Source organism: Rattus rattus, chromosome 6 (genome assembly GCF_011064425.1).
Source record: "Rattus rattus isolate New Zealand chromosome 6, Rrattus_CSIRO_v1, whole genome shotgun sequence".
Classification (NCBI taxonomy): domain Eukaryota; kingdom Metazoa; phylum Chordata; class Mammalia; order Rodentia; family Muridae; genus Rattus; species Rattus rattus.
This window is the reverse complement of record NC_046159.1, coordinates 124269075-124287347: the sequence shown is the minus strand read 5'-3', so window position 1 is coordinate 124287347 and position 18273 is coordinate 124269075. Positions and strand designations below refer to the sequence as shown.

Here is an 18273-nt window from a genome sequence, read left to right as displayed (position 1 = left end):
TGTTTGGTCATATGTTCTGTTCATTCTAGACTGTTTTTTCCATTTTAAATTCTGTGAATTTTAAAGCCTCATATTCTTAGAATTCCTGCACAAGTTATTACTGTATGCCCTTTCCACATAGCTCTGTTTTGAAAGTTAGGTGTGTAACTCATTTACTTTCTGGATCATGGCACTACTTATGGCAAGAAATGTTTCTCTAATTTGTCAAAATATATATAAGAGAAAGTCAAAATACCAATACATACTTGAAGTGGTCAGATACTTATTGCTGCATGTACACAGTGAAGGCAGGTGAAAATAAGGCTAGAGTCCATGATTGGGCAGTGGAAAGGGGCAGAATGAGTTTTAGAGATGAGTACAGAGAGATGGATATGAGGAGACAAAATGTAATCTATAAGAGAGGAAGAGGAACCTGATCCACATGGCTTGAAATTGTCTCAGGTAGCTATGGACATCACAGAAGGACAATAACATAATGTAGGACATTTTGTCCAGTCTAGGTAGGCAGCTTGTATCAATATCAATTGAGATTTGTGTTCTTTGTGTGAGTATTTTGGGGACTGAGAGTTTACTGTTACCAATCTGACTAATAAATTATAAGCATCTGGAGTTTTCTTTATATAGAGCTCATGGTTTATAACAAGCCTTGGCAAAGTAGCCACAGGGCATGGATGACTGGGAATGTGAGCTTATCAGAAACTAGCAGACTGCAGGGAAACTGGGCTAACACCACATGGGAATATCCATGGAAGTGAAAGACTGCTATTGATGGGGAGTACCCAGCAATAGCATAGAATGGTTTTACAATCACACTCTAAAATATACTTACAAAAAATGTGGCATAAGACCATGATGGGCAAGGGTCACCTCAGAGGACATCCTAAAAGAATCATTGAGAAATAAAAATAAAGGTAAATAAAAAATTCCTTGTCATATATCAAAGGGGATGTGGTTTTATCTTCTGTTATGTTCATCATCTCGTTGGTTAAAGTAAATCATTTTAACAGAAAAACAACTTCATATTTCACATATGCCAAAGCACACAGCATGCCATGATGGACAGTTCTGATGCTTACATTGGCTCCTCTTAATGGATCTTGTCCATCAAGGAATATTCAGACATTCATCACCTTCACACACATGGACCTCAAAGAGTTAACTATATGTTTTTCAGTGACAATAAACACAAAAGGGCTTACTGTGGCATAGATGTGCGCCATAAATAGTTGAATAGAATAAGATATTGGATCATTCAGATACATAGTTGTTGAGCTGGAGACAATGCTGTCAAAGACAGACATCAGAACAAATAAGCTCATGAGCATCAGGATGGAACGGGTGGCCCTTTGTTCTGGGGATGCTTTTGGGGAAAGGCTGGTACCCTGAAGATGCCGGGTCTGTTTCCTGTGCCTACACAAGAGAGCCACCATGTACCATGTCGAGAGGACCATGAGACTAATAAGAAAGACATCCCTGATGGCCAGCAGTGTAGAAAACATGCATTGCATGAGGTAACTCATGGGTAGAATAGAGCAGGACTCGGAAACATACATAAATTCATTCGTGGTCAAATTTGGGGTGGCAATGATGGATACTAAGAGGTGACTGCTAATGAACATGTAGAGGACACTCAGGGAGAGAATGGCACAGGAGATGTGATGGGGAGGCTTATGTTTGAACTTTGCTAAACAGGAGCTTCTGGGACTGAGGATGATGGCCTGCAGGACACTCAACAGGCAGGTGGTACAAAGAGAGAGACCTCTAAAACTTCTGTACAGGTAGACAAGGAATTTACATATGATGTCATCCCACCCCTTCCAAGAAATAAAAATGTCTGTGGCTATGAATGCCACCATCAGTAGCATAAGTATGTTGATTAGGGACAAGAGACCAATGGGCAGGTCAGTGAGTCTGGACCTCTGCCCACAAATTAACTTGAAGATGTTGAAGAGAAGTAGGAGGCTGTTGGCTAAGATTCCAATGCCAATTTCAGTGAAAATGGTATTCCTTATGTTAGAATCAGTGTGGAGTCTGCTGTTCGTATTCATCACATATGAGAAGTGTGGCTGAGGAAAAACGAACAGAATCTCACTCATCATTCCTTGACATATCTGCACCCCCATCATATTCCACTAAAGATCTCAGCTCCAAATCACACCCCACACATCATCCTTATGCTCTCACTCATGCTAAGCTGAGCCATGGCTGGACCCTGTGTCCCATCGTGGCTGCATCAGTGTGTGAGCTCCTTCAACTTTATACACTGCACATATCATAGATTGTCTTTACTTATTTCGCACGTGTTGGTGTTCCTGGTGTAGGAAAGCATCTTACTTGATTTTCATTCAAAACATCTTGAATATCAGGAACATTACAGTGTTTTAGTATTTGGGGTGAATTTGAATGAGGGATTGTGTGAAAGAAACCAGTCTTTCCCATTGAAAGAGGTCCTGTGGATTGGGTACATACTTATTCTGTTTGTAGCTTTCTTTATTGTAAAACAAAATTTCTTATTATATTTATATAGCAAATGTTTGGAATTATGATCTGTGAATTCAAACCTTTCTCTTTCCACCCAAAGACTGCCATTTACTCCAAGTGTGATCTTAAATACTCTAAGGCTGAACTCCAGTCACCTCCTCCTGAACATATAAACAGCCATGAGCCTTTGGAAGGTGGACACTAGTTATATAAGTAGATGCTGTTTACCCACCAAACATGGCAGTGTTCCAGTACATGTGTTACTTTGTGGATATTTTGCCTGCTGGTTCTCTCATGCCATGTGTTATATTTGTGCTCTCAGAAACATAAGGCATATCATAGCGACTGTTCAGCTCCATTCCTGCCAGAAAGATAAAAAAAATTACAATACAGCAGAACATTGGAATGGAGTTTATTCAGACACTTCAGGTAAACATTTCAGTCTTTGAGTAATACTCTGAAAGTGTGTCTTCCATGTTTGTAATCTCAATCCAGTACAGCCTCTAAGAGAAGAGCAAAGTAGGCAAATGTCGGACTGCCTTTCTTTATAGAACTATAATAAAAGAGTTGGGATTATCCCCTATTACAGTGTTAAAGGGAAACGGTCCAACTCAGTCTCGATAGATGAACTTAATAGGATCCCCTCCTTCTCCCCTTACATTCCCTCCTTCCATAATTGAGTTTTGATTCTCCTGATATGCCAATTACAAGTTTATATTCATGAAAGTCCTCTATATTTTGTTGAAATGCTACAGTTTCTTGATAAGACACTGACTTACTAATGCACCATGTTGGGTAGGAAAACCTATATTGCATGTGACTGTTAATCCATTATCCAGGGAAGTTACGGGAGGAACTTAACACAGGGACCTATAGGCAAAAACTGATGTACACTCATGGAAGTGTGATATAGGATTCTTGGCTTTTTGATTCTTGGCATTCCTGGTCTGTATTCTTAGGTATCATCCACCAGCCCAACACCATACACTCATGCTGAGTTGGGCCCTCTCACAAAGAGAAACCAATCAAGCAAATTCACCACACAAGGGCCTACATGTCAGTTTTGGAGGGGAATTATCTGAACTGACATTCCTTTCCCTCTCCTGAAATGATCTTCCTTGTACCAAAACAAACAAACAAACAAACAAACAAAGAAACAAACAAACAAACCAAACACCTGGTCCAGGCAAAATTTTCTTAAATTAACACTCAAACATACCACAGTTATAATACAAACTTTTCTCTTTTTTCTTTCCCAAGATATCATACTAATATCAATATCACAATGTAAAAGTTACATATTCTTTACAACTTCAATCTTTTAAGCCTTCAAACCTCTTTCAACATTCAAAGCTTCTCCAAAATTTTCAGTCTCTAAAATATTGTTTCCCTAACATTTTCAAAGTTTGTCTAAAATACTTACAGACCCTGTAGAACTCCCAATTCTCAACAAAACTCCAAAATCCCTTTAACATTCAATGTCTCTTAATTGTGGGACCCTGTCAGATAAATCATAACTTAAATATTCTCTTGTTTTCTAAAGAAAGTACCAGGGCAATGGCACAATCAAATTTAATAAAGTCCAACAGGTATAAAAGTGTGTCACATTTCTGGGACTCATTAAAAACTCCCTTGGCTCTCCACAGTGCTAGGAAATTCCTGCATAGCACACACAGCTTGTCTCCTAGCCTCAAATGGTCTTCACCCAACAGCAACTGCTGCTGCCGTTGGTAGATGTCCTGTGATACTGACATCTCAGATTGCTTGGATCTGTACTTCAACTGAGCTGAAACTTCATTGGTAGCCTCTCTTTGACTCTGTTCCTGGACTCTAAACTTGCCATAAATTGACAAGTCACAGCATCCCCCTCTCATCCCTTCCTGCCTTCAGAACCAGTACAACCTGAGAGACTTTTAAGGTAACTACATCAATGCTTGCAAAAGATGCAGCCTCAGGAGTAACTGGACCACCATGTCTGTGTGATATGCCCAAGGAACACTTTTCAGAAGATTTAATTGTTCCAGCAAGGCAAAGGTCTCATTTTAGTGGTTCTTAACTTAAAATATGAATGACTCTCACTGAATCTTTAAGGGATTCTTTAACTTTACTGTGGAATTTCATAAGACTAGTCTCCATCATCTACACTAGTCTCAGAATTATATACTAAGACCACTCAGGATAATCACTAAGATATCACCATTCTATGTATTTTACAGTCCAAAGTTTTTAAATATTTCCATGATCTTCAAAAATCACATGACCAGTTCTGTCACTGAAATACCCCATGTTGTAGAAACAGATTCTATCTTGGTTAGACCTTCTGTTTCACTGTAATAAAATGCCATGCTTTTCAGCAAGCTGTGGAAAGAGATTATTTCACCATACAATCTATAGTTCTTTATCCAGGGAGGCTGGGAAAAACTTCAGAAAGGATCCTGGTAGCCTGAACTGATGGAGAAGTCATGGAGTAGTGTTGTTTACCACACTACTCCTTCTAGCTTGCTCATTCTACATTCTCATGGTACCTAGGACCCCCAGCCCACACCGGAAGTGTCCATAATGATCTGGGCTCTTCCATATCAATCCAATCATCAATCAAGAATATGTACCATGTGCCTGCCCATAGGTAAGTCTGGTGTTTGCATTTTCACAGTTGATATTTCCTCTTCTAAAGTAACTCCAAGCTTGTGTCAAATTGACATGAAAGTATATAGCAGAGACCACACCCTATGGGGCATGTGATTTTGTAAACATTCCTTTTTGGAAACAAAATACTCTGTTTTACAGAGTAAAATTTCATCACGGACAATCAAGGGTGTGGATGAAATCATCTTATGTTTATTTAGAGCACGTGATACTGTAATGGAAGTTATCAAGGGGAGGTAAAGGGGATAAAATTCACATGTATGGGGTAATGGTTGAGACATTATACCTCAGGTAGGCTAGTTGGGCAAAAAGTTTAACAGTGCAGATATAAAGGGGAGAAAGACGTACTTATATTTCCCAGTAACCAAGGACAATGGCAGTTGATTTATGGTACAAATGCCACCAGGAGGACACACTATGGAGGTTGTTTTGGGATCTTTGTGCAATAAGTGGCAGGGAACTCTTTTATAGACTTCATTTCATGGAATGAAGTCACACCTGCAGAGTTCAAAGTAGTAGCTGGTATCATATGCCTGTTGGTACTAGCTCACTAAGAGGTACAAGATTTCTAAAATGTTTTCTCCACCATTGTTCATGGAAATGTGTGCTTTTATTTAATTACACTGAGCTGATCAGAAAAAAAGGAAAAGGAAAGAAATTGGGTGGGGGAGGGAGTTTTGGAGAGAAGCAAGGGATGATATTTGAAACGTAAATACATAAAATGTCCAAGTTAAATAAAATAAAATAAAACTTGATCTTTATGAACACATCTTCCTGTCAGACCACTCAGGCAGATTGCTGTCAGCTCTGTAGAACTGGTGCAGGCTATGCTAGTGTCAGGGTCACTTCAGAAACCTCAGCCCTGCAAACCTGAAGCTCTTAGGAAAGTTAGGCAGGCACAGAGACTGTGACTCCTCAGTGATATTTTAAATATTATGGCTTTAGGGATTCTGAATTTGCAAGCACTGGGAATCCCTATTTTTCTGGCATTGAAATTTCACAGAACTAAAGTGAAAAATTACAGTGATGTGATTGCTTGCCATCACGAACACTAGCTTCCCAGGAAAAACACAGACATTATATCTCTAGTAATCGTGCTACCTCCAAATTCCATGGCCATACAAACCTATATGATTTTATACTGTAAGAGCCATTGCCAAGCAATAGTAGCACACACCTTAATTCCAGCATTTCAAAGGCAGAGTTATGTGCATGCTCGAGTTCAAGGCCAAACAGGTCTACAGAGTAGGTTCCAGGACAACCTGGGCTTCACATGGAATCCCTGTCTTGAACAACCAAACAACAAAATGAATCAATGAGGCATGCATATTGTAGACAGATGTGTACTTTCTATAGGAAACACTCTGATGGGTATGAGACCTCCTCAGATACAAGCCATACAGACTTCTCTACCCTGTCCCTTCCCAGCAGAGCATCAGCAGCTCTTACCTTTTTGCTGACCATGGTTTAGGAAACCAGGAGAGGGCACCCACACTCTCAGATCTGCAGAATGTTTAAAGGACATTCATGTAACAGAGGACAGGAGAAAGTAAGCTGTGACAGGCCTGGGATGATCTATCATACCATGCACTGCGATTGCAATTTGCACAGTGTAACAAAACAGGCTAATTCCAAGAGTCATGAAATTCTGTGCCTAGTGTACATAACACAGGAAGGGTCACTGGTTTCTGAAACAGGTTCAATAAGGAAACGCTACACTTGGGGAAAAGAAAGGCAGGCATTTGGGCAGTTTAGGAAAGTAATCCTGTATGGAACATGAAATAAGAAAGAGAAACCTGAGCAGTGCTCAGTTAAAGTCCACTGTGAAGGCCGTTTTTGCTCAATGCAGAAGAATTGAAACTCTGTGTACAGCCTGAATCAAGGCAGCCCTGAATTTTTCCTTTATGTCATTCCACAGTTACCCAAATCATGGACAACCCTGACCCATAGGATCATCAAATAGATGGGTTTGATAGATGATCCTGGACCTTCTTAATGAAAAGGGCTTGGGGATGAGCTTACTCAGTCAGGATGTCTATCCTTCACACAATCCTAACTTAAACCTAGAAAGACACTAGGGAGAAATGGCTGGGAAACCGCAGAAGACACAAACATCACCAAGCAGGTTCCAGTGCCATTTCAGAGATATGAGAAATAAACGAACTGTGGGAATGTGATGGGCAAACCATAAAAAGAGTCCTTGAGTTGAGGGATGGCAAGTGTTTATGACAGACTATGTAAGAATTATATTTTTAAATCTTAAAGCCTTTGTAACTGCATCTTCAGGCTCAGACTGGCAGTGAGAATGTTACCTGAACAGATACCTAGGAGGAGCATCATGGCACAGACCCCAGCCACCAACATGGAACCCACACAGTGCTGCAGCAGAACCTGCTTCTGTCATCACCCAGTGATGCCTGCTGAGAGGCTCGGCGTTGCTGCTACGTAGCTGTGTGCTCTGTCCCAGTGTGTCTGCCTGGCATTTCTAGTATCAGAAAAGTATATGGGACATTTCTTTAATGACTAGTACACAGACATGATTAACGAACACAAATATTGTGTCCATTGGTACTGTATTTACTGTTTATTAACAATCTGTGTCCTGTGACCTCATCCCCATAGTGACGCAGGTTACCGTTCCACTAGGCAGAATGAGAATAAGGGATGACATAATTTGTGAAGTAAAACAGGGAATGGAATGGCTCTTAAGAAATTCCTGTCTATAATGGTCAGCAAGGAGCACTCTGTTAGGTGAGGTTTGAACATACCACCCATTTCCTTTTCAACAGCTTTTAGAACTTCTAGGTATTCACACTCTAGAAGTCAGTATGACAACACTATTCCTTTTATAGTATATAATCAACAGAGGCAAAATCAAGTATATTTGTTTACATTGGAAAGTAAAACAACACTACTTTTCCAGATGCATACAAAGGATCACTTCTGAACCCCTATTGAAATTATACATTACACCTTATGAATGATAAAGCAAATTTGATACCTAGATTAGAAAATTATATTGCAATTAAAATTAACTTACCTCCTATAAAAATTAAGTAATTTCAGGACCTTACGGAAATGAATATCCTAGGAAAAATATGCACTTGATATAGAACACAGTGCCCTGTGCTGAGGGGTCCTCAGAGATCAGCTGCTCCATGGCAGGTGCTGAAACTCCTCATGCAGTTCCAGCGCTCCTCCTCCCACAGCCTGCCTGGGATCCAACCATCTTCTGATTCTGTACTCCATTGCTGGTAACTTACTCAAATTGAAATTCGAGGGCAGGTGAACTCTGAGTCTGAGGAGATCCTGCACAGGCCTAGGTGAAGGGGATCTTTAATGCATCTCTGTAGCCTGTAATTTTAGTGGCTGTCAGTGACAAGTTCCCACTGGAATGCAGGGACTTAGGGTATCCCAGTGGAACATTTTACCTGTTGAGTTGACTCTACTCTGTTGGGTAACAGCTATCCTGGGAGAGCTGGGCCCAAACTTTTTTCCAGGCTTCCTTGACACATCTGCAAGTTAGATAGGGACAAAATGTGGTCAATCCAACTTTCTAGTTTTTCCCTCAGGCAAATGAGCAAAAAGTATTCTGCTGTTGCATAATTCATCTGCTAACAGTAAGACCTCTTGTGCCTTCCTTGAACTTCCGTGTTTCTGATTAAATCTACACAGCGAGTGACAGACTGCTTCTTTCAGGGTCCTTCAACACATGGAGTAATCATTTTTTTCTGTGCCTTGTGACTTCCAGATTTCCAGCTCTTGGTAAACAGTAAAAATGAATTTAAAGAAAATACAGGGATAAGGGACTTGGGAGTTTGGGGCTCTGCAATCATACACACCTTGAATAAAACTGTGCCCGTGGACAACCCTGAATTGGATTCTTCTCCCCATGAAGCTTGAATGGCCAACTTCCTGGTCACCAATGGGTTTGGAAGCCTTATCATCTATATGGACAGAAATGACATGCAATTTTGTTTTGTCCTCTAGATAGTTTATGTACAGTTATATAAAGATACTGACATATGGAGCTAAGGCCCATACTGAGAAGAGAGTCCAATCATCCAGGGTGGCCTACTCCTGTATTCGGGTTTCAGAATACGTTTTCAGATATCATTTTGTATTTACCATTTTCAATATCTCAAGCATTCATACAGGAGCAAACCATGAAAGATTACCTATTTCCAGAAAGGACTGGAGACTAAAAGAACTAGACATACATAAAAACCAATAATGTCTACCCTCTATGATCTCACAAAACGCACCGGGGGATTGGAACCCTCAGAGGAAAGACAAGGCACCCATTAATAAATACCCAGCTTTTGCTAAGAGAAAAGACTGAATGCTGCACAATGGGTTCATGAGTATTTTAATGCTCAGACAACAGGCATAGCTCATCTAGGGAAGATGAAGACCATGGCAATGAGAGCACTGGACAATGTTTATTCTCATCCCTTCCCTGATTGTGTTGGGTTCCTCTCCTAATCTCTTACATAGGCCATTGCCATCCAATTGTCACCAGGTTTCATATTTGTGCATGGGGGCATCCAGAGGAGGTGGACTTGGTGCCCTACTCCTTCTTTATGAAGCCACTGTTCTCTGCAGTAACAGATTCATCTTGGATAAGTGACAAAAGCACACATTCCAGTTCCAAAATGGACTTGCTCTGTGACTCTGAGTCACGTATCTTTGACAGGCCCTATATAGGTGCTAGGAACTGAACTGGAATCTCCCAAAAAGTGGACAGTATTCTTAATGTATGAGAGTTATCTCCAGTTCCTGACATCCAAAACAATTGCATTGCTAAGTGTTTACTGTGCATAGTTCTTTGTGTTTGATATGAATCCTTCGATATATTTGCTGTTTCTATGAAGATTGGCTTTGTAATTCTGATGGGGATTACATCTAGTGTGTGAATTGTTTTTGGTTTCAGATCACATTACACAAAATTAATTTGTCAGTCCATGAGCCCAAGGAGTTCTTTCTCTCTCTCTCTCTCTCTCTCTCTCTCTCTCTCTCTCTCTCTCTCTCTCTCTCTTTCTCTCTCTTCCTTTCCTTCTTTTTTGTTCAAAATGTTTAGTGTAATTCATTCAGTTCCTTGGTTAGATTTTTTCATCTTTATTAACTTGGGTATTTCCTATTTATATTTCGATTGATATTCCCTTTCCAGGTTTTTGGGCCAACATCCCCCTAACCCCTACCCCTCCCCTTCTCTATGAGTGTTACCCTCCCAATCCTCCCCGCATTTCTGCCCTCCCCCAAAATTCACATTCACTGGGGGTTCAGTCTTGGCAGGACCAAGGGCTTCTCCTTCCACTGGTGCTCTTACTAGGCTATTCATTGCTACCTAAGAGGTTGGAGCCCAGGGTCAGTCCATGTACAGGCTTTGCATAGTGGCTTAGACACGGGAAGCTCTTGTTGGTTGGCATTGTTGTTCATATGGAGTCTCAAGCCCCTTCAAACTCTTTCAGTCCTTTCTCTGATTCCTTCAACAGGGGTCCCATTCTCAGTTCAGTGGTTTAATGATGGCAATCGGCTATGTATTTGCTGCATTCTGGTTGTGTCTCTCAGGAGAGATCTACATCTGGTTCCTGTCGGCTTGCACTTCTTTGCTTCATCCATCTTATCTAGTTTGGTGGCTGTGTATGTATTGGCCACATGTGGGGCAGGCTCGGATCAGTGTTCCTTCTGCCTCTGTTCTAAATTTTGCCTCCCTATTCCCTCCCAAGAGTATTCTTGTTCACCTTTTAAAAAAGGAGTGAAGCATTCACATTTTGGTCATCCTTCTTGAGTTCCATGTGTTCTGTGCATCTAGGGTAATTCAAGCATGTGGGCTAATATCCACTTCTTATTGAGTGCATACCATGAGTGTTTTTCTGTGATTGGGTTATCTCACTCAGAATGATATTTTCCAGTTCCATCCATTTGCCTATGAATTTCATGAAGTCATTGTTTTTGATAGCTGAGTAGTATTCCATTGTGTAGATGTAGCACATTTTCTGTATCCATTCCTCTGTTGAAGGGCATCTGGGTTCTTTCCAGCTTCTGGCTATTATAAATAAGGCTACTATGAACATAGTGGAGCATGTGTCTTTGTTATATGTTGGGGCATCTTTTGGGTATATGCCCAAGAGAAGTATACCTGGGTTCTCAGGTAGTTCAGTGTCCAATTTTCTGAGGAATCTCCAGACTGATTTCCAGAATGGTTGTACCAGTCTGCAATCCCACCAACAATGGAGGAGTGTTCCTCTTTCTCCACATCCTCACCAGCATTTGCTGTCACCTGAGTTTTTGATCTTAGCCATTCTCACTGGTGTGAGGTGAAATCTCAGGGTTGTTTTGATTTGCATTTCCCTGATGACTAAAGATGTTGAACATTTCTTTAGGTGTTTCTCAGCCATTTGGCATTCCTCAGCTGTGAATTCTTTGTTTAGCTCTGAACCCCATTTTTTAATAGGGTTATTTGTCTCCCTGCGGTCTAACTTCTTGAGTTCTTTGTATATTTTGGATATAAGCCCTCTATCAGTTGTAGGATTGGTAAAGATCTTTTCCCAATCTGTTGATTGTTGTTTTGTCCTAACCACAGTGTCCTTTGCCTTACAGAAGCTTTGCAGTTTTATGAGATCCTATTTGTTGATTCTTTCTTTTTTTTTTTTTTATTAACTTGAGTATTTCTTATATACATTTCGAGTGTTATTCCCTTTCCTGGTTTCCGGGCAAACATCCCCCAAATCCCTCCCCCTCCCCTTCCTTATGGTGTTCCCCTCCCCACCCTCCTCCCATTGCCGCCCTCCCCCCAACAATAACGTTCACTGGGGGTTCAGTCTTAGCAGGACCCAGGGCTTCCCCTTCCACTGGTGCTCTTACTAGGATATTCATTACTACCTATGAGGTCAGAGTCCAGGGTCAGTCCACGTATAGTCTTTAGTTAGTGGCTTAGTCCCTGGAAGCTCTGGTTGCTTGGCATTGTTGTACATATGGGGTCTCAAGCCCCTTCAAGCTCTTCTAGTTCTTTCTCTGATTCCTTCAACGGGGGTCCTATTCTCAGTTCAGTGGTTTGCTGCTGTATTTGTTGATTCTTTATCTTATAGCATAAGCCATTGGTGCTTTGTTCAGGAAATTTTCTCCAGTGCCCATGTGTTCGAGATGCTTCCCCACTTTTTCTCCTATTATTTTGACTGTATCTGGTGTGATGTGGAGGTCCTTGAGAAATATTAAGGAATAGTGATTGTTGCTCCCATTATATTAGTATTTCGATGTGAGATTATGTTTGTGTGCTTCTCTTCTCTTTGTTTTGTTTCCAAGACTATTAGTTTCTTGCTTTTTCTAGTTTGTAGCTTGCCTCCTTATGTTGGGCTTTACCATTTATTATCTTTTGTAGGGCTGGATTTGTAGAAAGATATTGTGTTAAATTGGTTTTGTCATTGAACATCTTGGTTTCTCCATCTATGTACATTGAGAGTTTTGCTGGACACAGTAACTTGGGCTTACAATTGTGTTCTCTTAGTATCTGTATGAAATCTGTCCATTTTCTGGCTTTCATTGTCTCTGGTGAGAAGTGTGTTGTAATTCTTATAGGTCTCCCTTTATATGTCACTTGACCGTTTTCCCTTACTGCTTTTAATATTCTTTATTCATTTTATGGATTTGGCGTTTTAACTATTATGTTACGGGAGGTATTTCTCTTCTGGTCCAGTCTATTTGGAGTTCTCTAGGCTTCTTGTATGGGCATCTCTTTCTTTAGGTTAGGGAAGTTTTCTTCTATAATTTTGCTGAATATATTCCCTGGCCCTTTAAGTTGGGAGTCTTCAGTTTCTTCTATACCTATTATCTTTAGGTTTGATCTTCTCATTGTGTCCTGGATTTCCTGTATGTTTTGGGGTAGGGGCCTATGCGTTTTACATTATCTTTGACAGTTGTGTCGATGGCTTCTACTTGTTTACTTGTGTTTTCCTGCCTTTCTTTAAGGGAGTTCTTAGGTCTTTCTTAAAGTCCTCTATCATTATCAAAAATGTGATTTTAATTTTATATCTTGCTTTTCTGGTGTGTTTGGATATCTAGTGTTTTCTTTGGTGGGAGAACTGGGCTCTGATGATGCCAAATAGTCTTGGTTTTTGTTGCTTAAGTTCCTGCACGTCCCTCTAGCCACTGGGATGTCTCTGGTGTTTGCTTGTCTGCTGCCTCTGAGAGTGACTTGACTCTGCTGTAGGCCTCTGTGTCAGCACTCCTGTAGAACTGTTTTCCTGTTTTATTTCAGCCTTTCCTGAGAACAGGTGCTCTGCTTTCAGGTGTGCCGGTACTCCTGGAGACTCTCTTTGAGCTCTAGGCACAGGCAGGTATCAAAGTGTCCTGCCCCTGATTGCTCATAGGTCCTTTCACCCAATGGGCACAGTGTGCACTATGCAATTCCCTCTTGGGTCTGGACTGTGTGCAGAGGGTAGCCACCTCTGCCTTCTCAGAGTATCTACACTTCCGAGGTTCCAGCTTTCTCCACACGGGATTTGGGTGCAGGGATCTGTTTGGCTGGTTCAGTTCGATCTTGGGCACAGACCAGGATTACGGGTACTGGTGGCTGCACTGTGCAGTTTCCCCTTGGACAAGGGATGTGGGTAAAGCTGTGCAGAGGTGGCAGTCCGTCCTGTAGTCTCAGGATGTCTGCATTCCTGGGTGGTCAGCTTTCTTCCCCATGGGATTTGGGTCCAGGGAACTGTGGGATGGTATCAGTTCACTTCCGGGCAGAGCCAGAAACAGGAAGACTTCTGCCTCTGTGTATCCTGAATCCACCAGGTAGGTCACTTTGTAGCAGAAAAGAGGGTCTTACCTCTGCTCTGAGTTGTGTTGGTGCTTCTGGAGACCGTATTCCAGCTCTAGGTGCAGGCAGGAATCAAAGGGTCCTGCCCATGATTGTTCATTGTTTCACCCAGTGGGCTCAATTGGCATTATGAGATTCCTTCTTGGGTCTGGACTGCGGTCTGAGGGTAGTCTCCTCTATGTTCTCAGTAGTATCCACACTTCTGAGGGTCCAGCTCTCCCCCATGGGATTTAGGTGCAGGGAGCTGTTTGGCCGGATCAGTTTGGTCCTGGACACAGACCAGAACTGCAGGTACCTGGTGGTTGTCTGTTTCTATATCCCTGTCTCCAGAGGCACTGTGCAGTTTCCCCTTGGACCACTGATATGGGCAGAGATGTGCAGAGGTAGCAGTCTGTCCTGCGGTTTCAGGATGTCTGGACTCCTGGGTGGTCGGCTCTCTTCCCCAAGGAATTTGGGTCAGACTGTCTCTTTCATGCATCACTGCAGCAGGGAGTTAGAGTAGGCCTTTGCTTACCCCTTGCTGCCTAAACCTCCCATGGAAGGCCTCTTGTATTTCTAGACAACCATTGCCATCTTCCCAGCTCAGCTAGGCCTGCAGTCCCAGCCCCATTTCAGGGCTAGATGTTGTCCTCAACCCCTAGTTGCTGGCCTTTTCACGGGCCAGTGGATCCCCAACATTTCATTCCCAATTTCTCTGTGTGGATTTCTAGCAGCAACTAGATGCCCAGGAGTCCAGGAATATCAAGTTCCACTTGTGTATATCTTAGACTGCATTTTCCTGTTCCCAGAGCCAAGTCTCAAATCTTTTCTGAAGACCAGGAAGTCCAGGACCAACAGTGGTTGCACTGTGGAAACAGAGTCAAGCTCACTGCATTGGCAAGATGGAAGGTAGACCCACAGTTATCTGTACTGGTCTTTTTCTGTTGAAAAGACTAGTTTTCTTGATAAATATTTAGAACATTTTAAACAATTTGCTTCTTGTTTATATAATATATTACAGTAGAATATTAACTAAAAAACTATGAAATTATTTCATTTTATACACTTGATTTTTAGCTCATAATCCTTTACTATGTATCTTGGAATTATTTTACAACAGTATAGGCCTCACACTTACTAAATATTCATTAAAGGAAATGGTGAACTCTACATAAAATGACCTCTGCATTTTTTATGACCCTTGTGCAGGTTTCTCTTAAGTCTGGAGAAGCCTCCTTCACCTAGAATGACTTGGAAGACTCCTGTGGAGCCTATCTTTCAAGGCTGGGTGGATACTTGTCATTTACTCATGATCATAGAATGTGATGACCCTACATCTATTATAACTGCATTTTTATTTTCCACCCTGACTTTACATGCCAAAAGAGAAAAAGTAAATGTATGTTCACAGAGATATTTGACTCCAGGCTTTTTTTGACAGAGATATCACGGCAGAAGATTAAAGTCAGAAGTTGGATGCAGAGACATTAAGAATTTGGAGAAAACCCAGGATTTCAAACTGCTTGGGAAGAGAACATGACTGGATCATTCTACCGTATTGGTCATTTTTGTCTTTTTGTCTTCAGGCAGGGAAAGAACAGAGTATTCATTATCAGCGCTGAATTGTCTCTCCCAGTCAACATGACGAGGGGGAACTGCATGAGAAAACACTCAACTGACATGTCTATAGAGATCATTCTGTGCCAGAAACAGTTCCAGTTTTGGTGGGTGTACTACCTTGTTTTGTGTGTCAAATTGACACAAGGTGGAGTTATCACAGTAAAGGAATCTCAGTTGTGGAAATGACTTCATAAGACCTGACTGTAAGGCATTTTCTCAACTAGTGGTCAAGATGGGAGGATCCATCCCATTATACATGGTGCCATTCCTGAGATGGTGGTCTTGGATTCCATAAGAAAGCAAGCTGAACAAGCCAGGGAAGCCAGCCAGTAAGAAACTTCCCTCCATGTCCTCTGTATCAGCTCCTGCTTCCTGTCTTGTTTGAGTTCCAGTCCTGACTTCCTTTAGTGAAGAACAGCATGCAAATGTAAGGTGAATAAACAGTTTCTATTCCAACTTGCTTCTTGGTTACGATGTTTGTGCAGGAATAGAAACCCTGACTAAGACAATGGGTATGTATACAGAATGTTCTTTCACACCTAGGGTCCACTGACACAGGTACAGGACAGACTGTCCAGATGTTCTAGGGGAGGTGACTGGAGCTCTGACTGCTTAGGTCATATGAAAGAAATGGCAGTTGGTAGAATTGGATTCAGATTCCAAATTGGTAACCAATTCTTCTGGCGATTTATTAAGAATATTTGGGCTGGCTGGGCAGTGTTGGCACATGTCTTTAGTCCAATCACTTGGGAAGTAGCTGCCATATGATCTCTGAGTCAGAGGACATGCCGGTGTACAGAATGGGTTCTAGGACAGCCAGCACTACACCGAGGAAAGCTGTGTGAGGAACAGCGAGCAAGGATAGTGAAGATAGGAGAGAGAAGAGGAAACACACACACACACACACACACACACACACACACACACACACACACACACACACGAAAGACAGAGTGGGGGGGAGAGGGAAGGAGGATGAATATTTGTCATGGTGGTAAAGGAGCAGAGTAAAGCAGACACTGAAATAAAATGACCCCATGGATTCGTGGACTGGAACCTATGGGTACCCAGTCCTCTAGGAGGAAATATTTCTAATTTTATTCAATCTTCTCCAATCAAAGTAAACAGATATGTAAAGCTATTTTTGTGGCTGACAATCAAATGAGAAGCAGCTCTTGCCCCAGAATGAACCAAATTCATGGAACAGGAGAGAAAATTGATTCTTAGGCTTCATGGAAATGTTTAATGTACAAGAAAGTTTATATTCTGAGGTAGCTGCCTCACAATAGTGCAGACAATTCAGCCTTTATTGGAAAGCATTAAGACAGTGGAGACAGTGAGGATGGCTTTGAGGTAGTGTGAGCTGGAGCTGACCATGGTGACATAGAATCGGGTAAGTGACATCTCAGTTGCCACATCTCAATGCCAGCTCAGTTGGCATTTGTGAACAAGGCTGTATTTTGTAATGAAGTGTTCTCCCTTTTCTTCTCAGGTTTTTGGTATTTTCTTCAAAGCAACACACAATGAATAAAGACAACATACTCCCCTCTGACACTAACATGAAAATCACCTTGTTCTCTGAATTGAGTGTTGGGATATCAGCTAACAGTGTCCTGTTTTTTGCCCACCTCTGCATGTTCTTTGAAGAGAACAGGTCTAAGCCCATTGATCTCTGCATTGCTTTCTTATCCTTAACCCAACTAATGTTGCTTGTAACTGTGGGACTCATAGCTGTGGACATGTTTATGTCTCAGGGAATATGGGATTCTACCACATGCAGGTCCCTTATCTATTTTCACAGGCTTTTGAGGGGGTTCAACCTTTGTGCTGCCTGTCTGCTGCATGTCCTTTGTATGATCATTCTCAGTCCTAGAAGCTCCTGTTTAACAAAATTTAAACATAAATCTCCCCATCACATCTCAGGTGCCTTTCTGTTCCTCTGTGTTCTCTGTATGTCCTTTAGCAGTCACCTCTTTGTATTGATCATTGCTACTCCCAATTTAACCTCAGATCATTTTATGTTTGTTACTCAGTCCTGCTCACTCCTACCCATGAGTTACTCCAGAACAAGCATGTTCTCCTTACTGATAGCCATCAGGGAAGCCTTTCTTATCAGTCTCATGGCCCTGTCCAGTGGGTACATTGTGACTCTCCTATGGAGGCACAAGAAGCAGGTCAAGCATCTTCACAGCACCAGCCTTTCTCCAAAATCATCCCCACAGCAAAGGGCCACTAGGACCATCCTGCTGCTTATGACCTTCTTTGTAGTTCTCTACATTTTGGAAAATGTTGTCTTCTACTCAAGGGTGAAATTCAAGGATGGATCAATGTTCTACTGTGTACAAATATTTTGTTCCATAGTATGTCACCATCAGCCCATTTGTGTTTGTTTTCTCTGAAAAGCACATAATCAAGTTTTTGAGGTCAATGAAAGGCAGAATAGAAAATATTTGATTATTTAAGGATTGCACCCTGAATGTAATCCTGTAAATTGTGATCAGAGCTATGGCTCATGACATATTAAACATACTATTGTTTAAGTTTAATATAAAAAATTACCTTCTTTCTGTTAAATATGTTTAGTTTGTGTGTATAAAAGTATATAAAAGAAATTAAACTACAAACTATACCTTTTTTAAAATTAAAGTTTCATTTTGAACATTTATTTATTCACTTTACATCCTAATATCAGTCCCCTCTTCCATCAGTACTCCTCACACAAGTCCTCCCTCTAT

General features: G+C 41.4%; 2 protein-coding genes across 2 annotated transcripts; one reads left to right on the top strand and one right to left on the bottom strand.

Annotated features, from left to right (window-relative positions):
* Nucleotides 1–1115: 1115 nt before the first annotated feature.
* On the bottom strand, nucleotides 1116–2126 carry LOC116902957 (vomeronasal type-1 receptor 105). The gene has a single exon (XM_032905283.1). It carries the CDS (start codon nucleotides 2124–2126, stop codon nucleotides 1116–1118), a length of 1011 nt encoding a protein of 336 aa, XP_032761174.1.
* Nucleotides 2127–15598: 13472 nt separating this feature from the next.
* LOC116902956 (vomeronasal type-1 receptor 101-like) lies at nucleotides 15599–17937 on the top strand. The gene is made up of 2 exons (XM_032905282.1): nucleotides 15599–15642; nucleotides 17031–17937. The coding sequence occupies exons 1-2, from the start codon at nucleotides 15599–15601 to the stop codon at nucleotides 17935–17937; spliced, it is 951 nt and encodes a 316-aa protein (XP_032761173.1).
* Nucleotides 17938–18273: the final 336 nt, after the last annotated feature.